At 40.2% G+C, this 22122-nt stretch overlaps 1 protein-coding gene across 3 annotated transcripts in view; it reads left to right on the top strand.

Moving 5' to 3' along the window:
* FOCAD (focadhesin) overlaps positions 1-22122 on the top strand; it is a 141536-nt gene extending 119414 nt beyond the window's left edge. For all 3 annotated transcript variants that reach the window (XM_074932293.1, XM_074932294.1, XM_074932295.1), the window contains 15 exons: positions 4332-4451; positions 5366-5488; positions 6297-6374; positions 6753-6824; positions 6999-7101; positions 8237-8317; positions 9395-9523; positions 12265-12380; positions 13603-13863; positions 14487-14576; positions 15724-15901; positions 17341-17438; positions 18235-18486; positions 19615-19690; positions 21667-22122. In XM_074932293.1, coding sequence (XP_074788394.1) covers positions 4332-4451; positions 5366-5488; positions 6297-6374; positions 6753-6824; positions 6999-7101; positions 8237-8317; positions 9395-9523; positions 12265-12380; positions 13603-13863; positions 14487-14576; positions 15724-15901; positions 17341-17438; positions 18235-18486; positions 19615-19690; positions 21667-21740 — 1851 coding nt within the window. In that variant the 3' untranslated portion in view covers positions 21741-22122. The remainder of the gene's footprint in view (positions 1-4331; positions 4452-5365; positions 5489-6296; positions 6375-6752; positions 6825-6998; positions 7102-8236; positions 8318-9394; positions 9524-12264; positions 12381-13602; positions 13864-14486; positions 14577-15723; positions 15902-17340; positions 17439-18234; positions 18487-19614; positions 19691-21666) is intronic.

The raw sequence follows: 22122 nt of genomic DNA, 5'->3' as shown, positions 1-22122 counted from the left end.
CTCGGCTGCGGTGTAGAGCATGTTCTTAACCTCCTGCCCTTCCCGGACTGGCCCGAGGGCTACTGCTTGGGCAATCTCCCACTTAATTTGTTCAAAGGATTGTTGTTGCTCAGGGCCCCATTCAAAATCGTTCTTCTTACGGGTTACATGGTAGAGAGGGCTCACAATCAGGCTGTAGTTGGGGATGTGCATCCTCCAGAACCCCACAGCACCCAGGAAAGACTGAGTCTCCTTTTTAGAGGTTGGTGGGGCCATGGCTGTTATCTTGTTTATCACCTCCATTGGGATGTGGCAACGCCCATCTTGCCATTTTATTCCGTTGGCCATTCTGTTCTGTCTGGGGGATTTCTGACTGGACACTGGAGCTGCGCTTTTCTTGGAGGACTCCCCTTTTGTGATGGTCTTCCCTTTCAGCTGCTCTACTCATGCAACTAGGCCAGGAGTGGGCTGTCCATCCCACCTCCTCATGTTTTCTCCATGGTCACGGAGGAAGAACCACAGGGTGCCCCATGGTGTGTACCTTCTACTGCCTTGCTCTTGGGTGGGGAAGTGTCTACTTCTGACGGCTGAGACATTGGCCTGTGCAGGTGGAATGTCAGACATGTCCTCTTTCATTTCCTGGAGCTTCTGAGACAGCTCCTTAACAGCTGAAATCAAGGCATGTTGAGAGGAAAGGAGATTTCCCTCATACTGCCGGAGCTGGCCAGCCACTTCCTCCACTGTTTGAGTGTGGGTGTCTCGCCACCAGGACGCTACTGCTAATGCCTTGGAATATGCTTCTGGTGTACTTTTCAGGAACTTTCACCACATCAGGTGACCGCTCATCATTCAGATCATCATAAACCATATCAAACACAGCCAGTTCCCTGAGATTCTGAATGCCTTTCTCCATGTTGGTCCACTTGCCTAGCTGGCATAGGACATCATCCTTGTAGGGCTGCCTCTCCCTTACACTGAGCAGGAGTTGCCTCCAAAGGCTGAGGGTTTGAGTCTGTTTCCCTGTTTCCCTATCAATGCCAGCATCCGTGGCCAAAGATCCCAGCTGCTTGGCCTTTCTCCCCTCCAATTCAAAAACACCAGCTCTGCTATCCCGGCATCGGAGCAGCCAGGAGAAAATTTGCTCGCCTGAGAGGTGGCTGAAATCCTTCCGCATATCTCACAACTCGGGGATAGAGATTGGGTGATTACCTCTGGCCCTTCCTCCTGTTCCCATACCTGGCCTGGCTCATCTCCATCCCCTACTTTGTGGGCTGACTTTTTGGTGTATTTGGTTTTCTGTATCGGGGCGACTGATACTGGCACGTCTTGTCCCTCTGGCCCAGCTGCTGCAGTAATGGGGGCAAGAAATACTGGCATTGGCTGTCTCTCTGGCTCAGCTGCTGTATCAGTAAGTTCATTTTCAGATCCTGCAGCCCTTTCTCCCCCTTGAGGGCAGTGAGTAATGTTAAAAAGGACACGGTAGGCATGGGCAAGTCCCCAACACATTGCAGTGAGTTGTGTCTCCTGGGTTTTGCCAGATTGGCAACACACCTGTTTTAAGCACTCTGCCTATCAGGGCTCTGCATTTGTTTGGGAGTGAAATTCCAAAACATTGGGGGTGACCACTGACCCAGGCATTTGCCCATCTTTCCCACACCCCTTGCCATTCACTATTATCTGACCTCGGGGCAGGTTTCCAGGCACTGCTACTGCTACTTAGAGAAGTGCCGCATGGCCCAAAACAAGATCTGGCAGACACCCAGAAAGCATTGTACTGCAAACACACTGGCCTGGATGCTCCAAGGATAGTTGAAAGTCTCAAAAACCAAGAGGATCTCTTCCTCTGGCTCACTCATACAGGGGGTGAGACCCCTAACAAAAGCAAAGGCAGCAAACAGGTACCGGCCCGCCCCCACACACAGCGATACAAACACATTATAATCAGTCAGTAGCCAGTACAGCAAAACAAGACCCTTTACACATTTTCTACCCACAACAAACACCAGCACTGGTAACACACACTGGATATAAGGATTAATCCAGCTCCACCACGCAAGCAAGTGGGCCAGCATTGCAAATATTTCTTATCAAACAGTAGAAATGAAAAAGGAAAAATTGCACCTGACAGATTGATCTAACACACTCTGGTTAGGGTCTGTCCCTTTTTGATTCTTATTTCAACCCTCTCGAGCCCCATGTTGGGCGCCAAAAAAACTGTGGTAGTTTAGGCCCTGTTGGGATCTGAGACCATGCTGCTGTTGTCCCTCCCTCATCCTCGGACCGGACAGGGCAGGGAGTGAGATACAAAACCTGGGGTTGAAATAAGGGAAAAATTTAATCCTACAGTGTAACAAATAATAAACCAAACAACTACAACAATAACAGTAATAACAATGAGCAGAATAAGAGACATACCACATTGAGTACAGCAGGTGAGGGTACCGACCAAGAACACCACACGTCCCCCCAGCTCTTCCCGTGCTCGGTGCCTGGATCTGACATCAGCATGGTATTGAATAATCCAGCTAGAGCTCCCTGCCCACATTCTGGAGAAACTTAACCCTATCCTAGTTGAACCAAGACAGTTGGCTCCTCATCCATCCCCAGGCAGAGGTCCATGCACTCAAGCTGGTCAGTGACATGGAGGGTGACACCCCATCCTCATCTGCCCTGCACTATTCTTCCTAAAGAGCCTGTATCCTTCCGTGCCAACACTTCAGTCTTAGGAGTCATTACATCACATCTCCATGATGACAGTAAGATAGTAGCCCTGCATGCGTGTGCATGTCTTTTATCTCCTCTTGTTTATTCCCCATGCTACTGCATAGAAGCATTTGAATTGGGCCTCTGATGAGGCTAACTCACTGGCTGGAGCTCCTTTGTGCTGTTCTTCAGGTGCTCTCCTGATGGCCTGTGATCCCTCTCCAGGCTCTGGGCATCTATTGCTGGCTCTGGCTTCAAGCTGGTAGGAGTGAGATGACATGGCAATTTTTGTTTAGAGCCCTCTTCACCAGCTTGGCAAGCCTATGGGGATGCTCTTCCCCTTCTCCGAGAGATTTTCCAACATGTCCAGTAAGTTCTGACATGGTCCATGCACTAAGTCTGTAATCTTGTTGAGGTAAAACTTGAGGAGGAAAACTGATTAAATTGGAGTCTACAACAGAAAACATGAATCAGGATAAGCAGGTGTTTCGTACAAAAAAACCAACCCTGCACCTGATGTGTTTAAGCCTGCAGCAGCCCAACAGCTGAGTTGCATAACTGTTCTTTCTAAGGGAGTGAGAGATGTAATCTTAATGACTTTCCCTTCTTGGTACTGCTCTGAAAGCTCTTTATTAAAGGTGGTCTTTTATGGAGTTGATTTTTTTTGGCAGTACATATGTGTTGCCTTTTGCAGTTTACTGTTCATGCATTAAAATGACTTACAGATCGTTTATCTCTCCTCAGAGATCTCAGAGTGCTTTACTGATCTTAAACTCGGCCCAGTGCAGCAGCTTCTGAGGGGAAAGGCATCAGCTGTTTAACATCATGACATAGTCTGGGATGAGAAGCAAACCTACCCTTTCCAATTACAATCTCTTTGATGAATTATACAGATAATTACAAGACTAAAATTTGGCCAGTACCCTAGGGTGAATGCTACTGTATTTATGAAATGCACAAGAGTCTCTTTCAGAGCTATAAATGGCTGGGATATAATGTTGTATGCGAGAGGTAGCTCTCTTGCTGCAACAAGAGGTACAGTCTCAGCATTACTTACTCCAAATTGTTGTCAATCCTGCAACTTCCTACTTCCCTTAATGGTCATATGTTGTTCTTTTGCATAGCTTCAGTACAAAGAGGGTTAAACAATTGGCACAGTTGTTTGCCTTGTTGAAAGTTCAGACTTCATTTCCATATTCATCATGTCTAAGGCTGAGGAACAGAAGAGGAGTGTCACTTGTGAATTCTGCAAGGATCTGAGGCTAGTGCCCTGCACTGTGTGTGGGAGACACTTCTACTACATGTTTCTCTTCCAGCCTTGTGGAATTGCTTGTAGCCCTGATGGGATCTCACAGCATGCTGTGTACACAGGCATAAATAATGATCAGATACTTATCTTGAGAAGAATAACTACACTTGTGTGAAAGATGAGGAGTTTGACCTACATAAAACCAGAAGTACTTCCAAGCTTTAGTTGTATTTATTTAATGTTAACATCAATGAAGAGTTTTTCAGAGAGGGAGTAAACATCTAAAAGTATAAATTGAAAATGTCATTACTTTTTTTATGCTGGCACCTTGCTCTGTGTGCACAGTGCTCTAGCGAATTTGATCAGGTATTGGTTAACAGGTTAAATAATTCTTTTTCAGGTACTTGCCTATTCTGTGGCCTGTTCTTCTGTCTCTTCTTTCAGTGCTGGAATCATAGAGGCAGCTGAGGCTGAGGAGGCCATGAACAAGCTACGGACCTTAGTGGAAAATAATCAGCAGGTCATAATTCAGTGTTTGGGCTTTGATTCACTTCTGGTTTTCTCTTACCTATTTAATACTGGATACTGCTTTACCCAGACTGTAACTTCAAGAAAATTATACCGATCTACTTTCAGCAGTAATTAATACTGAGTGTGTTGTGGATACCATGCAATTGCCAAGATTACCCCTTGCTCCATTGATGCGTTGTCCACACACGTATAGCAATTACCAGACAGTGGGATAGAAACAGATTTTGTATGTTTGATTTCATTTAGAGGGGAAGTTTTGAGTTCTTCATGTCTTTAGTCCCTGCATCCTTCCATTTTTTGTCTCTTTTATAACGTGTTTCTTTAGATTATTTTTCTTGGTAGGAAAATGCATCTGCTGTGGTTTCTCTTAGCCTCCAGACAGTGCATCATAACCACAGCTGCCTCCCGGTGTCTATTTCATCCCTAGTGTCCTAGGGTTGCTCTCTAAAAATGCCAAAAATACTATCCATATTTCAGTTTATGTTCTTTTTTGTTAAATACTTGCCAGAGAAAAAAGGGGGGGGGGGGGGGGGGGGGGGGAAGGCAGTAATTTTGAATCAAAACCTGCAATTACACTAAACACTGTTTAAAATTTTAATCTGGAAAGTAGGAAGTCAAAACAGACTATCTTTGCTACAGCTTTTTATCTTTGTATCAGAAAGTCTGCTCTAAAATAAAGGCTCCAGAGCAATCTGTGTGCCAAAGATTAATATTTAATCTCAGAAAATTCTTCGTCACTTGACATGAGAAAAATACTAGAATTAAGAAAGCATCCAGTATTTTATACAAAGACATTACTTCTAATTATTGGGAAATAATAAGTATTTTTTAATAATAAATAGTAAAAAGAATACAGAATCCTTTGGAAGATCTGGTTCTTGATGTGTATTTTTCACCTTACAGACCCACAGTTTTGCTTTAGCTCTAGGTGCAGCAGTACATGGATTGTCAGCTTGTGGTCATGGGAAAGCTGAAGACCTGAGTAACAGACTAATGCCAGCCTGGATAAAAATTGTACTTGCAGAGGTAAAGGAGCTTGAATACATATTCTGTTTATTGCCAGGGGTGGCGGTGGTGTGATTTTAAACGGACAGTAGGGACGTAATTTTCCTTGCTTCTGCAGGAGTCATGCTAGGAAAAGTTAGAACTATGTGAATGTGCTGTTTGATTGATATTTGGAAGCAAAAATATATCTTTGGGCTTTTTGCTAAAGGAAAAAAAAAAGTTTCTCTTCTGTTTGGATGATTTATTGGAAATGCTTATGTCAATGAGATTTCAATTTGGACATCTTTACTAGTTTGGAGCAATATCCAAGCATCAAGTCTAGGTTATTAAATGAAGATGCCTTGTGAAATTAGGTGCAACTTAGCAAAATTAGACTAACAGAAGGGTTGTTATAGTGCCTTAGTTGTTACAATAATCTTCATTTATCTCGTTGTAACAAAAATAGTGTGTTTGAAATCAAACTCTAAACTTACACATTAAGATTGCAGCTGAAATTATGTATCAGTAAAGAGTGCTTCAGAGTTGTATTGCACTGACATATTTGTGAAATACAGGGTGTACTAGTAGAAGGTGATATGAGAGGGAGAAACAGATGATAATTTCAGATTGGGGGGGCAAGTCAGGGGAAGCTCCATATAAAGCCTTCATTCACCAAGAGAGGGATGAATAATTATCCAGCATGCTGAATTCTAACTTGAAAAGATTGTTGGGCTGAGGTGTACAGGTGATAGCAGTCATGGTTTTTTGCTTGGAAGAACAAGTGTTTTGTCTTACAGTAGTGTTGTATGAATGACTGCATTGATTCACTCATCATGAATTACACTTCTAGGGTTCTCCCACAATGCAGCGTCTGGCTGCTGTCAATGGGCTGGTTGCACTGGTGGGCTCTGAAGGAGGCATGATACAGGTGAGAATGTGCAAGAAAATGGTACCTATATCTCTTCTAGAAATTTGTCTAGAAGGCAAGATGGAATGACATCCGCTGCATCCTTACAGCAGTGGTTATATACTAGAGCATCCCATTTATGCAATAGTGAGTCGCACTGGATATGAACCAAGTGTTACAGTGTTTAAAATGGGCTCTGTTCTTTTTTCCCATCATATAACCCATGTGCAGTGCCACTGGGGAAAAGTTTACAGCCCCGTAGACTTTATTTTCTTCTCCAGCCCCTACAAAAAGACACATGTGCAGATGTAACATCTTTTCAGTACCTGTTCTCTGCTTTGCTGTTTCTTTTTTTCCCACATAAAATTCACATAATTGTTTTTTCTTTTTCTCTGGCAGCTGAAATCTGAGAGCATTCAGTCCTCACAGTTTCAAAGTAAGCTGAGTGAAGTCATCAGAACCCTTATACAGGTAAGAAGGTAGCCTCTGTAAGAAGGTTTCCTGTTTTGGCTAATGCACTAGAGTACTCTGACACCTTGCACAAACAGGCCAAATATGTTTAAAGAAACTGTGTAATGTCTGTGTCCAGCTTCAGTAAGGCAACGTAGGGAAGTTTGTCTAACTAGTGGTTTATTGTCCCAACAGGTAATCAGTTTTTCGGGGCAGATTGGCCTTCAGACAAATGCAGCAGTACTGTTGGGATGCCTTTATATGTCCTGTTCATCCTCTACCCAGAACAGGGCATCTGGTAAGATGCTTTATTATTGCTGCTTAAAGAATGTCTAAAAGTAGCACCTAGCTAAAAAGGCAGCAAGGGACACATTAGACAATACAGGCTAGACACTGCAGCCCTATTAAATGACATGATAGCCCTTGGATGAGATATCTCATGGTCCTGTGTGCCAGACCTAAAGGCTGTAACATGAAGCAGTAATCAGTGTGCTGGTTTTTACTTGCAGGATCAAGGTAAGGTTCTATGTTATTCTGGTCACATTTGTATATTGCTCCTGTCTTTATTATTAAATTGTAGACATGTTTTACACTGCATATGGCACATGTGTTTCACATCTACATTATGCACTCCATGCCCTGAGAACTGATTAATCTACTCTTTGTCTGAGCGCTTCCCACTGTATAAAAAAAATAAGACTTAAAAACTGGTCCATAACAAGAGCAAACCAAATTTTCAAAAATATTTTTCTAGAAATCTTCTCTGGTTAGCTGGAGTCAAAAAACTAGTGTTCTGTGCCATTTCAGTGTAGCAGTTAGCACTGCTATTCATATTCTGTCAGTACACCATTACCTTCTGGTGTTGTTTCAATATCTATTGATAAAAGACAGGTAGGATTACACCACTGATGAAATGCTAGTAATATGACGGAATTAATGAAGTGGAAGCTGTTCAGTGTGAACCAAGATGAGAACCAATAATATGAAGTGTAGACAAACTTCCTCATTACAGGAAAAAAGCTTCTTGGAGTTCTACTTTTGTATAATCTTGGCACATGTGCCTGAGGTTGAATAGATACAGAATGTCTCTGTTGTATTAAACTTACAAAGCTTTTGAAGCTCTCACTTTTAAAAGTCTGACTTGCTGTGGCTGATAACATTTGAAGGAAGTTCTTATCCCTGGCTTTCTAGTTGGTGAGTGAATTTGTTTTTCCATACTTGGCAACTCTCACCAACACAGAAGTTTAGCTTGCTTTAAAAGTGGAAAGGTCACTGCATCTATCAATAATCTTGTGATCTGAATCCTTTGAGACACCTACAGAATTAGTTAGCTCAAGCATAGCTCAGTTTGGCCTTTGAATTTACATGGGAGCTGGAGGATATAATTTCTGCTGACTTGTTTTTGTATATAAACAGTGGTTTTATCTTCACAGTTCCTCCAGATTTTAGCTACTTGCCTGAAAACAGCTTTATCAGGGCAGCCATTGACTTTGCCATTGAAGGTGGAAAGAAAGGTAAGAAGGGATCAAACTACAGTATCCCTGTGGGAGTTTGTCATGCCTATAAAGGGTGACCCTCATAACCCACTTACATTTGCTAAGAGACCTTCTCTAAATACTGATTTGAATTTCGATAATGTGGTATATTTAATCTCAAAGAAAAAATTTGATAACACTCAAAAAGACAAGGTAGAATTGTGTAGTTAGGGCTTTAATTTTTTCCACTGAATTTTCATGACTTTTTAAACCCTTTCCCCTTCCTTCTGTGTCTGTGAGATGATGTATCTTCCCTGTGGAATGAAGGTCAAATTACTGTGTGTTAGCATGTATCCTCAGGAATATGCCATCATCAGGCAAACTTGATGCTGCCCCTTATTTCCATGATCTAGGTTAAGACCCTCTCTCTGTACCAGAGTGGTATTCAAATGGGTTACTGCTATGTATTACAAATGCAAAGGAACTTGAAGAAAGCATGATCTTACATGAGGAGTTCTAGTAATAGAGAAATGTCTTGGAGTTCTGTCTTAAGGGAGATAAAGCAGAGAAGATTATTTCTGTGTGGAGCTAAGTGAGCTCACTGCTGCCCTATGAAGTAGGCTTTGCTTTCAGTGAAAGTAAAAATTGTCCATGCCTTGCCTCCAGGAGGACTTTCACAGAGTCAACTCCTTGTGTTTAAGTACACAGTATGTAGTGAAGGTTAGCACTTGCCTGACAGTTTTGGTGGCCTGCACTTACAGGATGAGGAAGGAAAACAGTGTCAGAAAACTTCACTGTTCTCCTGTGAACAAAAGCAAAAATACTACCCTACTAGATGAGGAATATGTGTAATTAACTCGTAAATGGGTTCAAGGATAAGGAACAAGAAAGTTTCTATTTAACAGTAGCAAATAGCCTTTTTTGATAGGACAATAATATTAAAAATACAACCAAACAAAAATACAACTAAAAAGAAACAATACTAATTTTATAATGCTTTTCAGTTCTTCACTACAGATTGGTCTTCAGAGCAGCATTCACATCTTTTTCCTGAACTGTGTAACCAAATGTGTATGTGTGTAAAATTCACACTCCTGATTGAGTCTTCTGTTGTAGGCCCCGAATGTGTCCCAGCTGAGCTGGTGAAAGTAGCGCTGGCACCCATTGCATTAGTTGGAGAAAGCCATCAGTATCCACCTGTGAACTGGGCATCCATTCTTTCTCCTTTGATGAGGCTAAACTTTGGTAAGATTATTAGTTTTCTGTTAACTCTTTTGTATTTGTCACAAGACTTCTTTACTAACACAGCTTTCACAAACTTTAGAGCCCACTTCATGGCTTTAAGTTATTGCAGGGATTGAAGTGTTTGCTTTCAAGACCAACTTTTTAACGTTTTCAAGCATGTATTTGTGATCACTGTGTGGACACTGTTTTAACTCAAGACTAGAGAAGATCAGAGCTGAGCAGTTGGAGCAGCATTGGAAGTTCCCTAAAACACTGGTGAAATTTGACTGAATTTTTCATTTGAACCATTTACAGTAAGAAGAGCCCATCATGAAACTCAACTAATTGTATCTTACTTTCAGTACCCACTAAATGCTGGTCTGGTGCCTGTGTCAGAGGCTGCAGGCAACTGTATCACAAGTTTGAACTTCTCTGTAGTTCATCTAGGTATCACTGGTCTGAAATACACTTTTTACTAAATTACACAGGGTGACAGAGAAAAGCATATCTCTTTCTCCATCATGATCCAGATTTTGTCAGTGCTTCTAAGAAAGTGTTTTTTTTCATACTGGACAGTAACTGATCCTGAAGTATTGTGTTGGACAGCTTGTATAATATTTTTCTGCTCAGGATATCTGTCAGGGCCTGTTTTGGTTGATAAAAGTGTATGAGTTTCAAACTCATTTCCTTAAAAAAACCCCAAACAACAAACTACTATGCAAAGTTTCATATTCCCTTGTTTGATTCCACTGAGTTTTGTTTCTCCAGATTTATGTAACTGTTATTACTGACCTTGCAGATTCTTTTGCAGTTGGGTTGGGCAAGTGCTGTTTTGTCTAAATTGATGTGCTGTAGAGCCCAGAATATGGAAGGTTGTTTCTTTTTTTTCTTTCTGGTGTTTATTTACTTTATACTTAGTGTATAAGCACTAGAAATCATGGAACTGTCGTATAAGGATCAACTACTTGCTAGATACCAAAAGATTTGGCTACACATGAAACATTTTTGCTTATGCTTGAGCTGCAACTTCTGTTTTCTTGGGTTTCTTGAAAATTGACTCTAAAACCTTTTGTAAGTGTGAGAGAATTTACTCTGCTGAGCTCTGCAGTCCATGCTGATGCAAATTTGTGTGCAACCTTATGAATAGCTGAAACTTGTTAAATGTATGGGGGATTTTTGTATTCCTGTTTTTCACTTAGGAGTCTTACTTTTGTAAATCAGGGGAATTCCGGAGGAAACAGTACATTGGTTTTGTGGCTGTGTTTTTATTGACTGCAGGCAGCATCGTTGTCTGCATTTTTAAACATAATTTCTCTTGTCTGTCCCCACTCTAGTGTGGAAGTTGCACACCCTTCTCTAGATTATATGCAGGTTTTGCTGTGTGCTAATGAACAATATTCATGTTGTGCTAGAAAGTATAATGCAGAACAGTTGTATTATGACCTAACAGTCCACCTAGAAATGTGGCACTCTAACACAGTTCTTCCTAGAAAACCTATGTCATGAATATTTTTATGAAAATTAGACTATATACTCAATTCTGTAGGTCACTTATCCATGTCTGTTTTTATGAACTTTATATGTTTCATAAATTCTACCATGAAGATTTGTTCATCTGTAAACATTGAAGACAACAGATTGCTTTCCTGTCTTACAAGGTTTATTGCAGTTGTTGTTGAGCAGAAACCATATAGCTTGACTGAAGTAGAACCTGTTTGTTATTTAGTAGAGCTCTGAAGTGAAGAGTCATAGGCAAATCATAATCTGTGTTTTAGCAGTTCAAGCTATTGAGAGAGAATTTTTGAATTGGTTACCAAACTCTCTTGTTACAATTTTACCCTTTCCAAGTTCTGCAAATGACTTCCCATATAAGATATTTTATTTCAGAGAGCCTGACACTAGACTCTTAAATCTTTGCTTTATTCATGCATTAATGTTAGTGAACTTCATAAAAGTCATTCTATACAGATTGCCACTTTCATTACTGAAAGAAGATTTTAACTTGCAAAGCACGTATTTTAAGTTTTATGCTGACATTTAACAGTAATGTATCTTCTGTCTAATGGGTCAAATACTAGTATCATACTTAAATTGTTTGTCCTGTGTTGCTGTGGCAGTCATGAACTGTGTGGAAGCAATGCCATTGCTCAGAGTACCTCTTCAACATGTTTATGAATAGTTGTTCTATTAAGAAACAGGCTATACCAGTCACTAAGGGGACTTTAAAGAAGAAGAAAAAAAAATCCATAACCATCATAATCTCTATGCACTGTAAGGTCTTCCTGCATGTTAACCTGGAGAATGCTGCCACCAAACACCCACAGCAGTAACAGTGACTGACCTCTGTTCCGTGACATATGAACATGGGGTACATGGAAGAGTAGAAATATGTGAACAAATGCTAGTTACTTCTGTGTTTAGAAGGAAGGAATATTGACTCATTTCTCCTTCTGTAGATTAAATCTTCTTTTTATTTGGCAAGGAGTTTTTTCGTTCTTACTTTTCTTACCATTACCACATTTTTATTCTTGAGTGAATTGAAATGAACTTGGACAAATCCTGAGATTTCTTGCTGAAGATGCATGAATGGGAAGAGGAGACTTCTAACATGTGTGTGTTAAAAGCTTTAAGCAGCATCTCTAGAAAAGTGAATTTTAATCTAGTGCTCTAGCAGAACAATAACCCTCCTTTATATTATGAGTTGAGAACAAATTTAAAGTGCAAATAATTTCTTCATAACTGTTTGTTTTCTTCTGGTTTAGGTGATGAGGTGAAACATCTCTGCCTTCAACTGGCTGTGACACAGGCCCAGTCATCTCAAAATGCAGCAATGCTTTTGGGGATGTGGGTGGCGCCTCCCCTTGTCTACAGTCTCAGTGTATGTATGCCAGGAAATCTGTGGGACCTCAGCACCTCTCACCTGTAAGATTCCTCAGTAATGATGCTTAGGATGTCTCACCAGAAAAGGATTACTGGGTTCAGAATTCTGCACCGTTTAGCAAATATTTATAGTGAGAGAAGGGCTGTTCTGTGGTCTTGAAATTCAATTCTGCTACATCGGTTTTACTTAGATTGCTTAAGACCTTTTTTCTCTCTCTTGTTTCATGCTATATCTCTGATGACTTAGAGATGTAAGAAGGCATGGCACATAAGGAGAAGAAATTATCTTTTATTATACCAGCTGATAGTGTTAGAAAACTAAGTCCAACCTGTCTGTCCATAAGCTTGTCTGCTTCTTCCAGCAGTGTCTCTTGATCTAGTAAAATGTGTTACTTCTTGAAAACCTTGCCTTAATTCTGTAGATAGTCAGTAGACTAACCTATAGTATAATCAAATTTGAGCTTACACTCTATTACAGTGCAGTTCTTCTTACAGAGGTACAAAATGGACTCCATGCTACACTATGTAAACTCCCTGAATCCCAAAGTGCACTTGACACTGCAGTTCTGTCAGTTTATACAAGTTGAGGAGCGGGTTCATGACAATTCGCAGAAAATCCATTGTGGATCTCTTCTATCTTTTCCAGCTCTTCAAGGGGTGTTTTTGTCTTGGAGTTGTTAACTTATTAGTCTTCAAAAATATACAAACACTTGGTGGCAATTTTAAGATATGTAGTTGGAAAGGTACCAAAAAAAGAAAGATTTTATTTCTGAGCACCAGTTTCTCACTGCAGTGGGCGTTTGAGAGCACAGGATGAGCTCAGCGACAGGGTGGGTAATTATTCGTTCTTCCTACTAACTAGCAGTATTAATGGTGCTAGGAGATGGTGCTAGGATTTCTGTCCTTGGCTGTCTAGTCAGTCTGTATGCTTTATGTAGGAATGCTGTGGGCACTGTATAGGGAAATCACAATTGTCCTGTCAATAGAGACATGATATCTAGGTTTCATTGAAAGGAAGTTCCTCAGTTTTTAAGGAAGATTGACATGTTTGAACTCTTCCTAATTCAAGCAATTCATCAAAAGAGGGAAGAAGAATTGAGATTTATGACTTTGAGTGCTCTTTTGAAGTGGTGTTTGAGCCACTTTCATCCTTTATAACAATAGTTGAAGGTCAGTGAAGAGCTAGAATCTGAAATGATGCAAAAGTTTTTGCTTTTCAGATGAAAACCCAAAAGTACCTTTTCCTGTCCCTGCCTCTGTGGATGAAACATGTTGCAGAAGACAAACTACAGTCTTTTACAGAAGTGGTTTTGATACAACAGTTTGAAGTGAAGAACGACACAAAAAAACCAGAAATTTGCCAGTGCGTTTTACAAGGGCTTGTGCAGGCAATGCAGCTTCCAAACCCTGCCCAGTACTGCTGGAGCTTTCTGTGCCAAGCTGTGGAGAAAATATTTGAGCTTCTACCAAATGAAGTTCAGGTAAGGAATAAGTATGAGGTGTATGAACATTGTAACTGGATGGTAAGTCCCATCTTTTTGCGGTCACCCATCCAATTTGAAACATGAAATAGATGCAGAATTTTCAGTAATAGTCCTTAAGGTGTCTGCATAATTTCAATATAAGTTACTTTCGGGTATTCTTTACAATATGACTAAGTTGTGAAACCAATTTAATGTCCTCTTTTCCCTCATAAATGATTTGCTAATGGAAAAATACCATATTAGTACTGAAATAAATGTTACTGAAACAGAACCAGAGAACAATCAGAAGGGGTTTTTAATTCCCCCACAGAGGATTCAGCTTCTCACAGTAATTTAAAGAAACTGTCTAGCTACAGAAAATAGCTCCAAGGAAGGACACTTGTCCATTTAAAATAAAATGAACTCTTTGAAAGTTTTCAAATACCATTATTCGTTAGTAGTTAAGTACATTGAAGTCCCCAGCAAATACAGAATTTCTAAAATAAAATTAATAAAATGAGGCTAGAGACCAGATTAAATATTCATCAGGATCATTAACAAAGTTCCTGGACTCACCAATTTTAATGGTAAAGCAACCTGGAAGTATACATCTAAACATGCATTTATTTTTCTGTTTCCAGAGAGGTAAACTCGAGATGTATATTGATATAGCAAAATGTCTCTCAGAAATGGCCGATTCAGAGATTGATCGCATTGTCCAGGTCTCTAAGGTAATGATGTTCTAATCCTGGTCTTTTATCACCAAATTATGTGAAACAACCATGCCTTACCATTTTTCTTATCACCAGAGTGTTTTAACCCATTGGGAGCATTGATTGTTTTATCTACCATGCAAGTAAGAGTGTCTTTAATTCACGGGTAGCAGAGAGAAGCAAAAGTGATAAAAGCCTGTATCCAAAACTTTCTCAAGGCAACTGAAATACTACTGGTTTCACCTGGAAGCTTTGCACTAAGAAGAGAGAGTCTGTGTAACTTGGTCTAGTTCAGGCAGGGCTTTTTTAGCAGAACAGGAATGGTGTTAGGTATTCTGAATCGCAGACCGATGGTGCTAACAGCAGACCATAGTCCTCTTTGGTTAACATAGCCACCTACTTGAAACTGTAAATGCATCTCAGTGATGAGCTGTGCTTGAACTGGTGGATCCTTGCTTCTGTTAAAAAAGTTACATGCTTGGACTGAACAACCTGTCATTCTTGGATTAATGTACTATATTTGCATTCACACTCAGTGTTTCCTGGTGGACAGGATCGCTGAGGATGACAGTGGAATAAAAAAGCTTTGAGCTTCTAGCTAACCAGTGGAATCAGTTAGCAGTGGAATTCTTAGCAGCTGAAATGCTAAGGAAATGACCTGTGTGGAAGGACTTGATGGTTTATAAACAAACATCTGTGACATAAACCCGTGTTCTGTTTACTGGCAGATTCACTAGAGAATCAAGCATTTAAATAGGTTAGGGAAGGTAAACTGTCATTTCCTTGTATCTTTGAGTGCTTATTTCTACACTGGAAAGACAATTTAAGAAAAACTTTTTGTCACTGCAATGAATCTGTCTTGCAAGAAGACTTGAGTCTCCAGAATGTCAAGCTGGTTCATTTCAATTTAAAGGGGAATGTAACATTTAAATCAGTATAAAAACAGTCAAACTTTACTGAGTTGCACTTCACTGGACTATTTAGAAGCATGTAAAGTTAAAGTAATATGTACAGTCTTCTGTTTCATAATTTGCCTTGAAGAAAAATGAGCCTGCTACATAATAGAAGAATTTTTCCCCTTTTTTTATAAAGAGAAATGCAGCATCTACTGTTCCCACAGGAAAGGTATATTTTACTTTAACATGTTTTTTAATTGCATTTGCAGAACAATATACAGAAGGCCACGTTCACGAAACTGTATTTAATTTCTCAAGGCAGACTGCCTCTGATGAACTTGAGGGCTGTGATTGATACTGTGGCACGATACCACGAGAAAGAAAATATTTTATGGTTGCTCTTGCATTGTTTCTATCATGCTCGTATTGTGAGCCATGAAAACACAGGTAAGGTCAGGTTTAAAGAAGCAACAACAAAATAAACAGATATCAGGGGATCTACACTGATGCTTTTAAAATAATTTTAAGATGTGGATTTGGAAACCTAAGTGTTTCCAAATTTCTCCATATTAGAAACTACTCAATCTTAAGAATTTTTCTGCTCTTCAAACACTTGTATCAAACATTGCTGCTATGTTTTTCTCCAGTTCTTTTTCTGTGGATGAGCTACACGTCATTTATCTCAGCCAGATTGTTTGCAGACCAGATTTTTGACTAGATCTGTGTTTCCTAGTCTTTGTAGACTTTCAGTGTAAGTTAGTGTTAGAAGTGTACATACTAATAGTGTAATAGTGCAACTCTGCTAACATTCAGATTTAATATCTGACTTGCTGGTGTGTGACACAGTAGGTGGGGGCATGTTCCTGTGAGACTGGTTGAACCAAGGAGATAGCTTGCTTTTCTGAACTCAACACAGGAAACAAATTGCCCTTCTGCCTCTTCATAACCATACCAGATAGTTATCTGTTATGTTACTGAGTAGGGCTGGCTCAACTAAGGGTCTGATAATGGACTGGAGCTGATGCAAGAGAAGTAGCAAAATCACACAGGAAGATAAAGAAGGAAGAAGCAAGAACAGAGGGGGAGGCAAGAATTTTGACTGCCTCATTTTGCATGGCAGAAGGATTTGGCTGGCTGTGTTCACAGAACAACTTCGAAGCATTATATTGCTAGATGTCTTACCTGCCAGGTGTGGTTGAAGAACTTCAAACAGTAGTGAGTTTTGAATGAGTGAAGTGAGGCTGCAGGAAGCAACATGAAAGAGGGGACACATGTAGAGAGTTTGGGGAAATGGTATTGTATGAAGTGACATGGTCTCAAAGGTGAGGATGGTTATTATGTTGTAGAAGGCAGAATAGACTTTGCACAGCAGGATCTGAATCAATGAAATATGTTTCATTCTTGGGTTGAGGGCTGATTTTATTTGCATGCCTTGAATGTATTTGACTGATCCTCTCTGCACTGTAGGAGGATTTTCACAGCACTCCCCACCTTCTTGCCCAGCATGCAGGGGCATCAGTGCTAGACTTAGATGACTGAGGCAAAAACTTCAAGGAGGCTTTAGGTTTCTGTAGTGATCACATATGCAGACTGGGTTAGTGGGACCTGCAGGCTGCCATTATGCACATTACTTCTTGCTCAGCATTCCCTTTTTCTGTGTGCTGAGTATGTTGCCTGCATTTTAAGCAAAGTTTTGGTATTGTTTAAGTGCCTGCATGCCTTCTGTCAGTGGCAACCATGAATCAAATGTGATAGTGATATTCGTGATCAGGTTTTTTTCCACAGTCAGCACTTTGTTGCTATGGTGATTCCCTATGCTTGCCTTTTAATGAAAAACAATACATTCTAGTGTTTTATGTGAGTCAGTGTTTTTGTTCTTCTTCTAGGAGTGTTGCAAAGAATGGAGTGGTTGCTAGACCTGATGGGCTACATCAGAAATTTAGCGTACAAGTCAACGCCCTTAGAAAATGTTGATCTTAAAGAGGTAAATGCTGTGGAAATAATACTAAAATTTTTTGGGGAAAAAGGAAGTTTTGATATATTTCACTTTCTACCTCAGCAATAAGTATTATTCCCCATGCTTTTATATTTTAGAAGATTGTCACCTTACCTCCACAGAGAAATTATTTTCTTTTTTTTTTTAGTGTATGTGTATTTAAAAAGCTAACAGTCACTAAAGGAATTTATTGCTTTAAATTTACTGCATTTAGAACAATTAAAGGAAAAATTTGAATTCACTGGTAGAACTGCCTAAGCAGGTCAAAACTGTCCAGCTGCTGTTTCTAAGAGGGCTTGGACAGTTTTAGGGAACTTGGTATTGTTCATTGTTACATCTATTCAGCTATTTAAGTCTTCTGGTTGAGGACATAAAATAAGCTGCCGCTTAGATCAGAAAGGCATTTGTTCCATTGCTGCAATAGTTCCCAACCATTTGTAGCACCACAGAGGTAACCATCTCCAATTTCCCTTGACAGTCAACTTGCTTTAAAGAAGTTATTTCCCCATTTAAAATGAAATGTGGATCAGCTTTAATCTAAAGGATTATTTTAGAAGAGTGTGGTTTTGCTTTTCTTTCTGTAGATATTTTAGTTTGATTTTGAAAAAGGCTTGAGCGTAAGAGAGTATTAAGAACTTTTTAGTTCTTGCATTTTGAATGTTAGCTGAATTTTCAGATGATTGTTTTGAGAAGCAAGCCACCATCTGGGTTTTTTGTTTGGTTTTATTTCCTGCTTCTGTATTACTCGTTTAATAAAGTGTATTTTTGGCTCTTTCCTGTTTAGTGCATAGATTTCTTCCTGTGGCTCTTTGCAGCTTCTGTGGTGGCCTGGGCTGACCATGGTGCACCATTACTGCTTGGTCTCAGTGCTGAGTGGTTACCATGGAAGCACCAAAAGGTATTACCAGAATTATCTGAGGATTACATTGGCAAGCACCCCACTGACAGGCTTGCTGTGCAAGAAACTCTCACTCTCCTTCCGAACAGCATTTACCTTTTGTTGACTAAAGAGCCTTGGAAAGAACAAACACAGAAGGTAAAACTGCATGTAGTTACAAACCACCCCATTTTTAGTAGTCATCTCAAGTCTTAGGTGGAGTAGTTATTTCCTCTCTATCTATTGCATCTGATTTGTGATCTTGTTTTTCCTTATTTGCAATCAGATATGACATCTCAAAAGACCTAATGTAGTTTCTCAAGTAAAATGTGAAGATCAAAAAACATTGCAATGTTGGGAGTCAAACTTGTAAGAGGGTACATCTGGGAGAGGAGAGTTGTCAACTGCTGGTAGCGAGTCAGTTTTTAAACACTGAAAGACAGATCCCCTTGCAATAGGTACAGTTGAACGTCACCTCAGCAGCCAATTTAGGGCAGTCAGAGGTCTTCTGTGCAGTGTGTAGTGTGTGTCATTTATTTTCAAATGTAAGCTGAAAATAAGTGTAGAAAACTGCCTCATTTGGCAAGCCTACTGTAGGCTGCTTGTGGTTGAGATATGTGGAAATACCATTATAAACCTATAGATTAATAGTTAGCTCTTTTGTGCAAACCAGAATCCATTAAAGACTGTCTCCTATACAGTTCTGTGCTCAGAGTTACCACTGAAGTTAAAATTCAGAATGTGGGAGGAATGCAGGAGCAGGTTGTTAATATGCAAGTGCCTAGTTGGGCTTTAGGGAAGAATTTGATACTATTCCCTGAAAATCATCCTGATAAGTTTGAAATACCACATTGTCCTCCAGGTACCCTGTGCTGCCAGAAAAGAGAGACATCAAGAGAGGGACAAAGTCAGTAAGAGTTTGGAAAGACTTGCAAGTAAAACATTTGGACAAGAGACTGATAAGGAAGTATTGTATTAATAGTTTAAAGGCGTGGCCAGGCAAGATGGAAGGAAACTGTATACCGTGTCGTCTTCGTTACAAAAAATTATTTCTGAGGTAATGAGAAGGAACAAAGGGAGTTTCCAATCCAGCTGTAGGAGAAATTGCACAGACAGCAAGACATACTCTAGGGTGTTTGGATAGAAGCTTGATTGGCCACTGCTTCTGATTAGGTAACTAAGAGTTTAGCAGCAATCAGATGTTGCCTGTCAAACTGAAAATAATTTGTAGTGCTCTGATACAGAGGCTCTTTTAATTCAAGTTTTCCTTTATATTTCAATCTTTAGTTTATTGACTGGCTGATCAATATGATGGAAAGTCCTAAGGGAGTATTATCAGAGTCTTCCACGGACCTGCTGAAAGGTAGGATATTTATACTGAGTCCTTATTTTTCTATAACTATCATTACAGATCAAAATCCAGTTGTTAAAAGGAGTGAGGTAAATCCATACAAATAACACATGTAGTAGAGCTATATTTTGCCTTTAAGGAAACCTTCACAGGTACGTTACAATTCCTGTATGTAACACCTCCTTATACTTGTTTCATCTGCCGATGCTTATGATGTACCACTGAAGATCCAAAGGACATAAAGGTACATCTAGTCCTACAAGCGACCTGTCAATTGTTTTTGAAGTTACCCTTAAAAACAAAATGCAACATACTATTTGGAAACCCTCCAGTACTAGAATAGAAAAAACACAACAATTTATTCAGGTGCAACTGAAGACTGAACTGTGGGGAAGGGATTGGAGATGAGCAATGACAGCCTAGTAGAGTGGTCTGACAAGAAAGGATAGAGAAATGAGGGTTGCTGAAAAGATGTATGAAAAGAAAGGTGCAAAGTACATGGTATTTTGAATTACAGTAATGGCCGGTGCCCCTAGCTTGCACCCCATTGCTCACCTAAAGATACAGATTGTGAATACAGTCTGTGCAAATCAGTTTAAGAGGACACTGCAAATCCTCTCAAGTGAGGGTACTTGTGCTTCTCTCCATTAACACAAGGCACCTCCTTTGAATCCCCTGATTTGTTGTGTCTAAACATGTCTTCTTGAAATCTGGTTATAAGTTCTTTGTATTACTAGGATAATTAGTCTTGTTTTGAGGGTCTGCAATCTTTAGTACCTCTGATAAATTTTAAAATTCCTTTGTTTTGTCTGCTGATCTCCACCAGAAGCAATGCTGAGGCTTGTTGGAGAATCTCCTCTGTACACCAGAAGATTCTAATACACACAGTATGTTCTCAGTATGCCCTGATTAAGATGAGTCATTGTTTTCCTTGAGCTTTTCATTGCTTTTTCTTGCCTTTAAGTACTAGAACATAGAACTCCTTTCTGGATGACTAGAATGTGACTGGTCTGGTTACTGGATTTTGCCTAAATGCGAGATCCTTTCAGACTGAATTGCAGAATCAGTGAATTGCATTTATAATCAGTGAACTGCACAGAGGACTTAAGACATTGTACTTTGTGCTTCTGTCCTCCCCAGTGCCTCCTATCTCCCCTTCAATCATTGCTCATTGAATTCAAACTTTCTGCAGTGTTGGTTGATCAATGTGCTGCTTCAAAGTGATGGTCTAATTAGCAGATCACAGAATCATAGAATCGACTAGGTTGGAAAGGACCTTGAAGATCATCTAGTCCAACCATTAACCTAACACTGACAGTTCCCAACTATACCAGATCCCTCAGCGCTATGTCAATCCGACTTAAACACCTCCAGGGATGGGGACTCCACCACTGCCCTGGGCAGCCCATTCCAACACCTAACAACCTGTTCTGTAAAGAAATCCTTCCTAATATCCAGTCTAAACCTTCCCTGGTGCAACTTGAGGCCATTCCCTCTTGTCCTATCGCTTACTACTTGGTTAAAGAGGCTCATCCCCAGTTCTCGGCAACCTCCTTTCAGGGATCTGTAGAGGGCGATGAGGTCTCCCCTCAGCCTCCTCTTCTCCAGACTAAACACCCCCAGTTCCCTCAGCCGCTCCTCGTACGAACTGTGCTCCAGACCCTGCACCAGCTTCGTTGCCCTTCTCTGGACACGCTCGAGTCATTCAATGTCCTTAAATGATGTGATACGATTGCAGCAGGAGACATACTGTAAAGCAGCTGAAAGGCCGAGTACAAAATCACATTTCAGAGGGGTGGAGAGACTAAAGTGCCTTGTGAACAGTGGAAGTAGCATCAGAAATTGTCAGGCCAGAAAGTGAAAAAGTCATGAAAAGAGTCAGTAAAAGGAGAACTGAATCTATACCTGTCAGTAAAATGACTAGGGAGAATCACATCCTTTCTAGCCTGGACTGCACAAATTAATGTCATTTGTCCTTGCCTTCACAGTTACACTTCTGGCCTTGAGATCTCTTGCAGAGTACAAGAAGAAAGCAGTATGGACTAAAGCTTATGGCTGGTAGCTGCATGTCATATCTTACCCAGTGAAGAAACCTGTTCATAGTTGAAAGCATACTACTACTACTCAAGCATCAAGAAGACCAATTTCAAAGAGGTTTCCTGTCAGAATGGTTGGGGTTGGTTATTTTTTTTATCCCTTTACCTCCTCACAAAGACTCATAAGAAGAAAAACGGGTTGGTTTTTTTCACTGATGGGGTGTTCTCTTACAAACTATCTAGCATGGTTTGAGCTGTGCTGAATCTAAGTTAGAAATACACATTCAGTTGTTTCAACTGAGTTGTTTTACTGATACCTGGGAGCCTCAAAAGCTGGCGTGGATTATTCCTTTAACTGATAGAAGCTTTGTAGGAATGGCTGGAAAAAAAATAAACTTGTAAAATGTG

This window comes from Athene noctua, chromosome Z, assembly GCF_965140245.1.
Source record: "Athene noctua chromosome Z, bAthNoc1.hap1.1, whole genome shotgun sequence".
Taxonomy (NCBI): domain Eukaryota; kingdom Metazoa; phylum Chordata; class Aves; order Strigiformes; family Strigidae; genus Athene; species Athene noctua.
The sequence above is the reverse complement of the archived record's forward strand: the minus strand, read 5'-3'. Positions and strand labels throughout refer to the sequence as shown.